Here is a 12,228-nt window from a genome sequence, read left to right on the forward strand (position 1 = left end):
TCACCCTTTTCAACGTATTATTGTTGTTGTTATGATAAGGCCAGTATTTTATATTTAGTATCCTAAAAAGATTGATGTTAGTGATAATAGACTAAAAAAAGAAGGCCAATGTTTCCTCAGAGGTTCCAAACACTGAGAAACTTTCAAATCAGAGTCAGAGAAAAGTTGACTTACAAAATTTATAAAGACCAATGATATTCTCACGTACCACTGGGGCCCACACAAACAAATACTCTATTTTTAAGATTGTTTTGGGCAATTTCGAACAATGTAAACATGTACATTTATTATTTTACACAGTTAACTACCATGAATCAGCTACTGTGGGACCAAGATTTGACCTCCATAATAATTCACATAACTATGCACTCATCAACCCTTACAGTGTACATCTAAACAAGATATTTTAGTTTAGTTACCCTACCCAAATTAATGATATATATAATTAAATTTACTGTCATCTCCACATGAAACTTTTACCACTTTATTAGTACAAACAAACTCTATGTTCAACCATGATTATAACTTGACAATGACAGGGTTGAAAATAAGCGCTCGCCTACTTGCCCAGACGAGTGTGAAAACTGTTGGGTGAGTACAGATCACGGATCACTCACTCGGTTTGGTGAGCACAATTTTCATATCCAGAATATACGCTCGGGGCTGGGAGTCGCGTTGGCTTGCACTTTATGGATGATTAATTCACGTAGTGAACTTGAGGTGCCTGTTATTTCAGTTGTTTTGAAAACGAATGCTAGAATTATGTTTAAACAGTATGTTATTGTACAGTGTAAGTACTATGTAGCGCGTAGTATTAGTAGGTAAAGAATGTAAGCATTTGTAATGTAATGTTATAATATATTGTAAAGGATGTAAGTAAGTAGTGTAAGTGGTGTAAAGAATGTATAAGTAATTTTAATGTAATGCAATGTAAATAATGTATTTAATTGTATGTTATTAAAGTCAGGTAGGTAGTGTAAGTAGTTGTTTTGTAAGTAGGCTCTCTTTTTTGTGTGTGTTGCAGTTAAAAAACCTTTTAATTTTCACTTCAAATAAACCTTCACTGTCCACAAGTATACCTGCCAACATTTTCTGGGTCAAAGGTGTGAGATTTTTTTCCCGAGAGTGCCAGGATTTCCAAAGATGTCCAAAGTTTTTCCGAAGACGTTCCGAACATAACCCGCTCCTAGTGCATGGACTAAGTTCCCAATGCTTTTCTTGTCAAACTCTGGGATTTCAGGAGAAGTACCGGTATCTACATTTACTTAGTTTTCATTTCTCACATTGCTTTGAGTTTACAATTTAATTTTTGGAAAGTGTATAGTTTATGATTGTCACAACTAACATTTTTCGACTAGGCGTGAGAAATTGGTTCGTAAGCGTGAGTTTGAACCTTTCAACTCGCAGGTGTGAGAGTAATGGCAGGTATACACAAGCCGATAGCTTAACAACATTTTCAATGAAATCTCCAACAAAGCTGCATTCAAGTTTGTAAACAGACAAAAATGGCTTCCATTTGGTGATTGTTACAAGATGGATGTACTTGTACAAAGTAATACTTCTGGTCATAAATACACTAACTTGTCCACCGAGCCGCAAAATGCGAGAAGATTACTTTTTCCCGATTTTCTTGTCCCTTTTTTTGTACAATTTTGACATTTTGCTTGCCAACTACAGGAATTTGGGAAGATGTATCAAATTAAAAAGTGTGTTTCAACTTTTGAAGTAAGCATGCTTATGGTTTTATTGTGGAGTTAGGTCCATTTTTGGTGATTTGTCATTGAAGAAATAGATTGCAGTCTGTATTGCGATCAACCACCACAGTGGCATGAGGACTTATCGAACATCATTAATAATATTAAAGTTATATATTCTATAACTTGTGGGGGAGGGGGCTAAATTTTCCTTTCTTTAATGGATGAGACTGGGCAAATGCATTTTGAAGGTCACTCGCCCAGATGGTGAGTGCTCCAAAATTTTAGTTTCCAACCCTGCAATGATGCTAGGATCACACTGAAACACTATTTAGCTATCATTTCACTAGTAGTATTTAAAATTACCAGCTGCTTTTCTTTTACGGTTCTTTTTCTGCTGCTTAATGGTTTCTTTTTTGGCCTGCTGTTTCATTTCTGCTCGTCCTATGCTCCAAAAGGTTGTTGGACCACTCCCTTGTGTTGCAGCACTGCCAGTATTCTTGACAGTTTTTTCAGCTGCCATGATAGTTGTTGTTGTTGGCAATTTTCTATCAAAAACAAAAAACATTTCTTGATGCTACGGTTCAAGATTCCAGACTTTCCTTACAGTTATGTATTAGTAATTATGTAGCTGTATGTTTTAATTGAGGGACTTTATTAATGTTATCAACCAAAAGATATCAAGCAATGGAGTGCTAAAAAGGCCTTTTTTTATTGCCTGCATTCTACTGACAGCTGATCCAAATATAGTCGATGGAGAAAAGCCATCTTGCACTCATAGAGCTTCAATTTTTTTCTTATTATAAAACCATAAATCATAACTATAACACTATAACTCATGATTAAACAAATCGGATTCCCACTACATGGTCATCAGATTTTGTCAATCACTCGAATGATTTTAGACAAAATTGGACTCCACTCAGTCCTAATACCAATTATTTCTTTGTTCTGATTGGCTTTCAATCCTGGGTTAGTCCTTGGTTAGTTCCTCTTATACATGTACTTATTACATGAACTTTTCACGACACTTAAATTTCGCGAATTTCACGATTCCAAAAAAATCGTGAAATTAAAGTGACGTGAATAATAAGTGTCGCGAACATAACATGACGCGAATATTAAGTGACTCGCATATGTCAGTAATCAATAGAAATGGATGTCGTCAATTGACTCACTTGTAGACCATGTGAGAACTGCTCTGTTGTCGCTATTGCCAAGATTAAGTCCCCCCTGCGTTTTTGTTAATTTTGACGTTATTGTTCCTTCGATGAAGTCGTTTCATATAATTAAAAGGCATGTCAAAATATGCATTTGTTTTTTTCTTTGTTCGTGAACGGGCGGTATTCTACAAATCCTGCGATCTGATTGGTTCCGGGAGCGGGCAGTACTCTCCAATCCGGTCGCTCACAGCGGGCGGTATCCGTTGCGAGATGAATCGTCGAGTGAATTTTCCGCGCGAAATCATTTTGCAGCGTTGTACAAACGAACACATGAAAGATTTGCTCTGCAAAATCGAAACAGCTACTCACTAAAGGCCTCGAAGTTCTTCTAAAGGCGAAAGTATTCATTTCTTGATTGACAAAATCGAGTTCTAGTTTCGTAGTTTGTGGTTGTTTGTCATTTTGCAATCATCTTCACGCCATTACGGTAAGCTGCACAGGTTTTAAACTTCAATTTTGAGTAAAAACTGTCTTTTTATCGGCCACTTTTTTGCCAAAACAAATGAGATTCTTAATTGCAAAACAGCCAAAATAATTCTCGCAATATTGTGCCATACGTCCAAACTACGCATTTCATTCAGTTTCACTTTCGCACTGTTTATCACAAAGAAATTCTGCTGGGAATCAACGCAGAGTTTATTAATTCGTTAAAAACAAGTATGTATAGCTGTACCGAAACTGTCTTTCAGTCAGATAATATTTTTTAGTCCGAGAATTACTATCCTACGAACACAGTTCCTTTCAAAACATTCATCGGGAAGCCGAAATCGATTTAAAAGCGTTCAGTTTTGTCAATGATATAAATGCTTTGGCTTGATTTTACATTAACATGTATGCCATATTTACTACTTTAATTTTTTTTGTTGAATCTCTTCAGTGTCAATTTAATATGCTAAACCTTTCTGTTAGTTAGGCTATTTTATTCCGAATTAAATAACAAACATTCAGCATTTTACACTCTTGCTATTCCGTCGATCGACACAACATTGAAATGACGCGCGTATACAAACAAAGATTTTGTGACACAATCTTCCTAGGTTTCTTTTAAAAACAAATAAAGTAGGAAAAAAATAAAAACGTTATTCACCAGCCTTGGTCGGTCCGTATTGGGAAAAACTGGGCCCGAGGTCTTGGATACTGCCTGAGGCCTGTGGCCTCAGGCGGTATCCAAGAAGTTTAAAATATTATCTGACTGAAAGACAGTTTCGGTACAGCTATACATACTTGTTTTTAAAGAATTAATAAACTCTGCGTTGATTCCCAGCAGAATTTCTTTGTGATAAACAGTGCGAATACTCACCTTTAGAAGAACTTCAAGGCCTTTAATTCCACTTCTATTTTGTCTTTTCACATTTACAGCGGTTAGTGAGTAGCTGTTTCGATTTTGCAGAGCAAATCTTTCATGTGTTCGTTCGTACAACGCTGCAAAATGATTTCGCACGGAAAATTCACTCGACGATTCATCTCGCAACGGATACCGCCCGCTGTGAGCGGGCCGGATTGGAGAATACCTCCCGCTCCCGGAACCAATCAGATTGCAGGATTTGTAGAATACCGCCCGCTCACAAACAAAGAAAAAAATAAACAACAATATTGATGTGATAATTATTAAATCCGGCCTCAAGAGTCCTCATGGGCTCGATGAGGATAAGTAAGAAATTATTAAATGAAATGGTGGTTAGGATTTAACAGTACAACAAAAAAACTTTTCAAATTACAAGATGATAAATACAAAAAAAAAAACAGAGGGAAGGTATTTGTGATTTAGAGCTTATCTTCAGGACAGAAACATCCAAAATCCAGCAACAGCAGATCAGAGGTGAAACAGTTTTGAACATAATTTCCATGCCAAAGTGAGAACTAGCTCAGAGTGATGGCTGGAGTTAAACATTACGCAACGATAAACATCTCAATTTATGAGATAATAATTTTTAAGATAGCAAAAACACCAAAAAAGCGTTAAAGGTAATTAGTCACTTGTTATTTAGTACTTATCTTGGAGTCAAAAGCATCGAAAACCCAGCAACAGCAGAGTAATTTGCCATTGTTTTGCAAAAAATGTGTATGCCAAAGTGAGAAACCATTTCAATGAATTTTGTGTTTTCAAAGCCGGGAAATATTTTGAATGAATAACAAAACAATAATAACTGGATTTGGCTTCCATATGATGAATTATGAAGAATTATAAGAGATCTCCCAGGATGTTATCAGCCACGAGCTCTGCCTTTGGCTTTGGCAGGTAACTCCTTTCTTGATCTGCATTATTCTTCATACTCAGCCTCATTCAATAATTGCTTTAGGTGTAAACTGATTATAAGACTTATGTTTTAAGAACACTGACAAATTGTAAGTGTGAGCTACATGTATGAATAGTCATAAATAGCAAACATCATTAACTCTGATGAAGGTGGGCAATTAATTTTTAAGAGAAGGTAAATGGATTGGAAAAGTCCACTTTTTACTCGTGAATGTAATGAAACGAGTATGGCTATGGAAAATGACTCTGTCAGTCGGTCGGTCGGTCGGTCGATGGGCCGTTAACTTTAATTTATGAATAATTTATGCATTAAATTATGGGCTGTTAACTTTAATTTATGAATAATAATTTATGCATTAAATTATAAATTAATTTTCCTTGGTTTTTTTTTGAAACTTTTTGTTTCACACTTCTGAGGTTTGAACGGGCGACTCCTAACATCAACTATGGTTTTGTAGACCAAACCCCTAACCGCTTGACCACTTCGGCGTACTGATCATTTGGGCTGAAAATTAGCATATAGATTTCTTTGTGTTGTTGTTAGCCCGCTGACCGATACCGTAGGTTCAAAGTTTAATGGCTTGTATGTATAAAAGCTTCTTCGAATGGCTCGATTTATAGGTCTTAAGAATTTCACATGACAAATACAAGAAATAATCTTATAGAAAATATGAAAATCTTCGAAGCACTGAACTGATATTCCGTGTTTTGATGGAATTTTTAGATTTTCCAGGCACGAACTGTGGACTGCGACTGTGTTGGGTATTAAAAGGTTGATTTCAGGACAATTGTATGAATAAAGTCCAATTTTAGCAGTCTCTGAATGTTTTATAGTTCCAAGCGTATTGTATGATAATCGATAGTCATGATACGTAAATAATTTATCACAAAAAAAGCTCGCCAAACTTACGAATTTTGTTGCCTTTTAATAATATACTGTATAGTACTTGATTTGCATCTCTAATAGATTCATAAAAAAGGAGAAAGAAAAAAAAGACGTCATATAAAATTGTAAAATAGATTGTCGTAAAAAAAAAAAATTAATCGTCCCCGCTGAGAATCGAACCTGGGCCGCTTGACTGGAGGGCCAACGCATTACCACTTCACAACGCGTTAGCAAGCTTGTACTTTATGGTAGAAATTAGTGTTATATAACGATGGCTTTTGAATGGATTACCCGCGTCCGCTGTAAACACAAGGAACCAACGTGATCATATCTCCCTTCAAACAACTTCTATACTAACATGCCGCTCACAAAAAGACAGAATCATTTCATACATGTACATGTAGCTCTACACCAATACATTTCGTATTCTCATTCACGAGTGGGCTAACAAAGGGCCTTTGATTATTTAAGTGGTGATACCACTCAATAAATTAATAGACGCCTGTTGTTTTATACAAGGAGCAATACTTAACATCAATTTTAAAAAACAAAAACTGACCGTTGTTTCAGCTGAGCAGCTGAGGGTGTCATCACCCTCGTCCAGTTCTTCTTTAAATGACTAAACAAGCCTCTATCCATTCCCGCAGCACCAAGTTGGTCTCCAAGTGGAAAATCGATCTTATTTTCATCTACATCTTCTGTAGCATAGTGAATAAGCTTCTTATGCTTATTAGAGAATGACAATTTGTCACTGGCACTGGTTCCTTCGTCAACCTTCACTACCCCTGAAAACAATAATTGTCAAAACGTTTACAACAAACTAAATAAAATGAGCACTCCATTCAGAGAATGTAGTATTTGAAATGAGTTATAACTTGACTACATGTAAGGTGGCCACCTCTATTAAGCTGACATGGTTACTGTACATATTTCCCTAGTAGTGTTTTCCAGGGCTGCAAATAATTTTTTTCACTTGAAAGGACATATTATGTTCTACTAAGACACCATCTTAGTCTGACAAAATAAAATTGTGGCCAGACAGATTTTTATTCACTGCTGTAAAATGATTTATGATCAAGAAATAATTATTGTCCAGTCATCATGTCCGACCACACTTGGGATTTAGTCAGACACAAGCAAATTTTGGTCGGCCAATGTCTGATGACGGACTGTAATTTGCAGCCCTGGTTTTCCAAATACTACACAAATTCTTGACTTAGTTTCATTGACAACAACTTACCCAATGCTGTATTAAGACAGACACATTTCAAGTCATTCCAGAAATTGTGCACAGCATTCATACTTGTGAACATGTGACAGCGTGACACAAATGATTTTCCAGGTGGTGGACAAATTGTTTTGTAGTTTGCGAGAGATGGTGTAGTATCCAGCAGTTTAATACCTTTGCTTAAAAACATCTTTACCTGTAATGATACAACATCAGAGTGTGTAAAATTATTATAAATCACAAGTTTGTATGCAGAGACCTATTCTGAGCAATAAGATAACACCATGGCGAAATAGCCTTGGGTCTTGACAAAGTGCAGGCCAACAAGCTGTGTGAGAGCCATTCTGGTTGCTGATAAGTTGCTCATTGGCTCTCATCTTGCCTCCTATAAGTCCAATCCCTACGTCCGCGTCGTAGAGGTGGAAACAGGCAAAGTAAGAGATTGCCAGCAGGGCAAAGTATGGCGGGGAGTTTCACTCTCCTGGCCGCTACAGAAGCCATGAAGGCCTGCCTGGACCTACCCTGAAGCGCGCTGGCCAACGGGGACCCTGGTGAAGCTGACTGGGCTAATCACCCACCAGTGGATTGAGCGATTACATAAACGGAAACAATGTTTACAACAGCTAGCCTGATTCTAAAAGAGGCCTCTTTGGAGAGCTGCATGACGCCATCTGGTGAAATCCCACAGAAAGCCAGATGGCCGACAACTCTTTTGACGATGAAGGGCAGGACTAGGATTGGGACATGGAATGTCCGCACCCTGTATGAGGCAGGAAGGGCCACTCAAGTGGCAAACGAGATGTGCCAATATAACATCGCGGTGCTTGCTATCTGTGAAAGCAGGTGGAATGGAGCAGGTCAGATTACACTAGCGACTGGAGAGCAGCTGGTTTACTCTGGACATGAAGACGAACAACATGCACACACGGAATGAGTGGCGTTTATGTTAAGCGAGTCAGCAGCAAAGGCCTTGACTGAATGGAATCCAGTGTCACCAAGGATTATCACAGCAAGATTTAACTCCAAGGGCAGAAAGGTTACCATCGTAAACTGTTATGCCCCAACTAACACTGCAGCAGATGACCAGAAAGAAGAATTTTATAGTAGTCTCCAAGGTGTTTTAGATCACATACCAAGACGAGACATCAAAATTCTTTTGGGTGACTTAAACGCCAAGATAGGTCCTGACGACACCGGCAAGGAGAGGGTCATGGGTTGCCATGGGTTGGGCTGCATGAGGGAAAATGGAGAACGGTTTACCGATTTTTGTGCTTTTAATGACCTAGTCATTGGTGAAAGCATTTTTCCCCACAGAGCCATTCATAAAGCCACCTGAATATTTCTCCTGATGGACGAACGGCAAATCAGATAGACCATATTACAATTGCCAGGAAATGGAGATCGAGTTTGTTGGATGTGAGAGTAAAGAGAGGGGCAGACATTGCCTCAGACCACCATCTTCTACTGGGGACCTTTAAGGTGAAACTTAGGGCATACTGCGACCCTTCAGCTAGACCTCACTGTAAGTACAACATCCCCAATCTCAGTTGCAGTGAAACAGCGAAGATGTTCAATTGCACAGTAAAGAACAAGTTCTCCGCCCTTGTATTTGTGGATGACGATCTCAACAATCACTGGGCAGGACTGAAAAAGACGTGGCAAGAGTCATGCGATGAAGTCCTTGGTAGAAGGGCGAGTAACCGAAAGGAATGGCTGTCCAACAAAACTTGGTCTCTGATCCTGCAGAGGAAAGGTGTTAAGAAAGAAGGGCGAGTAACCGAAAGGAATGGCTGTCCAACAAAACTTGGTCTCTGATCCTGCAGAGGAAAGGTGTTAAGGAAGAGATCAATGGATGCAAAGAGCAGGACAGACAAAGGGACTAGAGTGCTAGAAAGGACAAGAAAGAATTCTTCAATGCTCTTGCGACTGAAGCTGAGACTGCAGCAGGGCAGCCTCACATGAAGAAGTTATACAAAATAACTAGAACGATGTCAGGAAAGAAAAGTAAACAGACAAGGCCAGTTAAGAACAAGGAAGGCAGGACCATCTCCACATAGCCAGAGCAAAGGGCGAGATAGGCAGAACATTTCCATGACATCTTAAATAGACCACCTCCTTCTGTTACGCCAGGCTTTATTGAAACAAATGGACCCCTTCTAACTGTCAGCATCCATCCACCATCCAAAGCAGAGATTGTTAGAGCTGTGAAACAACTGAAGAATGGGAAGGCAGCAGGACCAGACGGGATTCTGAATCAATCCTAACAACACAGCAGAAATGCTACATCCACTTTTCCTTAAGATCTGGGAAGCAGAGAAAGTTTCAACAGAATGGAAGCATGGTTATCTGGTGAAGCTGCCCAAAAAGGGAGATCTTGGACTCTGCAACAACTGGCGTGGAATTATGCTTCTCTCCATCCCAAGCAAGGTATTCTGCCGCATTATCCTTGAAAGGCTTAAGGACGCCCTGGACAAACAACTGCGATGTAACCAGGCAGGGTTTAGGAAAGATAAATCCTGCACTGACCACATTGCCACTCTAAGGATAATCATCGAACAATCCAACGAATGGCAGACTCCATTATACACGACTTCGAAAAGGCTTTTGACAGTGTTGATAGGAACATCATCTGGCAACTCATGCACCACTATGGAATTCCATCAAAGTTCATCAAGCTGATACAGGACCTTTATGAGTCGTCATCTTGTCAAGTCATTCACAACGGGAAGCTGACATAATCTTTCGAATTGAGCACAGGAGTTCGTCAAAGCTGTTTGCTGTCTCCGATGATCTTCATCATGGTGGTCGATTGGATTATGAGAGAGGTGGAAGATCAGGGTAAGACAGGAATCCAATGGACACTAACAACTCAACTCCATGATTTGGATTATGCAGACGACATATGCCTTCTTTCCCAAAAACTACAACATATGCAAGCCAAAACCAACAACCTGGCACAGATTGCAGAGACAACCGGTCTCAGGGTGAGCAAAGAGAAAACCAAAGTGATGCGAACCAAAAGCATGCAGCGGGGCAAAATAAAGTTGAATGGCGAGGATCTGGAAGATGTCGAAAGTTTCACTTACCTAGGCAGTATCATCACAGTCACTGGAGGAACTGAGGAGGATGTGAAGTGCAGAATTGGTAAAGCGAGACTGGCGTTCAACATGCTTAGACCAGTCTGGAATGCCTCCTCTATTTCCACCAAAACCAAGTTGCACATCTTCACCACTAATGTAAAAGCTACACTTCTCTATGGCTCAGAGACCTGGAAAGTGACACAAGCTCTATCAAATAAGCTACAAAGCTTTGTCAACAAGTGCCTCAGAAAGATCCTCAAGATTCACTGGCCAGAAAAGATCAGTAACAAAGAACTTTGGAGCAGGACAGGACAAGAGCACATACCAACTGAGATAGCAAGAAGTAAATGGGCTTGGATCGGCCACACACTAAGAAAACCAGGCACTGACACTACCAAGCAGGCCTTAACATGGAATCCGCAGGGGAAAAGAAAGGTGAGAAGAACAGCTAAGACCTGGAGAAGATTGACTGAGGAGAAGTTAAAGAAAGCTAACATCAGCTGGAATGCAGCAGAGAAGGCGGCAGCAAATAGAGTTCGGTGGCGAAGCATTGTTGACGCCCTTTGCTCCACCAAGAGCCTAAAGGAAAGGAATAAGTCAGTCTCATCTTCACCTTGGGCTGACAGCTGTGCCGTTGGGGACAGCTCTGTGGGGTCTTACAATGTTGGATTGGTTGAAGGGTAGAGGTCAGACAAGAGTAATTCTCCAGGTCCTCCAGGTTGGGGATTGGGCACCAGGCTGATAACACGCTCCCAGAAAACTTGCCTATTACAGAAAGAGAAACAAGTATGGCCACTGCACCACTGAGAGGCTGAGGTACAAAATGCTAAAGCCAGTTAGTAGAAACTCAACTGTGTTCTATTGGAAATCCGCAAATCTGATTGGTTCTCCCACTGTTTTCTATTTTAACAATAGAGTGTTTCTGTCGAGGAACTATCGGCTGATAGTTGCCCCGCGGAAATTTGATGTTCTTAAAACAAATATTAGCCCGAGAAGCGAAGCTTCGAGGGCAAATATGCTAGTTTTAAGAACATCAAATTTCCAAGGGGCAACTATCAGACCGATAGTTCCGAGACAGAAACACTCTATTGTTTTTATTGTTCACCACTAAATTTTTTTCCGCGCGCACATACAAAAACAAGCATCGTAAATTATTTTTACTTTTGAGGATAAAAAACTCAATTGAAAGCCGAAATTTAACAAACGAAACAAAACCAGACGAGAAACCCACTAAATGCAGTGAATTTGGTTGGGTTTTTTTGTCTGCAGGCGGCTTGTTTACAAAAAACAGTCACGAATCGGTCAGAATCGGAGAAAATTTAGTGGTGAACTATAATCGCCGATAGAAAAAAATCGCGCACGCGAGTAGCTCTTTAAGCGGTACATTTTCTTGATTTTTGTCTTCAAAGTGCACAATATTGTAGGTTTTGTACTGCAATCCTTTAGAGTTTCTACTAAAACAATTAGACTACTTGCCTTCGTTTTCTATGAGCGATAGTCAACTCCGCTGCGCCTCGTTGACTATTTGCTCATAGAAAACTCGGGCTTGTAGTCTAATTGTTAATTAACATTTAGGGTATTTCGAGTAATACTCGAAAATTTATGAAAGAGGCTACAAAAATGTATGGTTAAAATTTAAAAACATGTGGGATAGGGAGATAGGGATCAGGCTGAGGAGAGAAAACATCTGGGAAACAACAAAGCTTTTGCACTTCTACGAGCTTCATTTTGTGAGTCCTATCTTGTTACTGCTAGAAGAATTCCCTTGCATTCCACCCCAAGCAGACTGAGAAGGAAGTCCCTAGCCTTGAGGGTAATATCGCCTTAGAACTTATCGAATAAACACCCCAGGCATTTATT

At 39.4% G+C, this 12,228-nt stretch overlaps 1 protein-coding gene across 1 annotated transcript in view; it reads right to left on the minus strand.

The window, feature by feature from the left end:
- The window catches only part of LOC144667101 (general transcription factor 3C polypeptide 1-like), an 80,986-nt gene that overhangs the window by 30,845 nt on the left and 37,913 nt on the right, over positions 1-12,228 (minus strand). Inside the window, 3 exon segments of the mRNA XM_078528479.1 lie at positions 2,061-2,242; positions 6,620-6,845; positions 7,301-7,484. Of these exon segments, the coding sequence (XP_078384605.1) occupies positions 2,061-2,242; positions 6,620-6,845; positions 7,301-7,484 (592 nt within the window).

The sequence above is a fragment of the Oculina patagonica genome, chromosome 10, assembly GCF_052425735.1.
Source record: "Oculina patagonica isolate OP01 chromosome 10, crgOcupat, whole genome shotgun sequence".
Classification (NCBI taxonomy): domain Eukaryota; kingdom Metazoa; phylum Cnidaria; class Anthozoa; order Scleractinia; family Oculinidae; genus Oculina; species Oculina patagonica.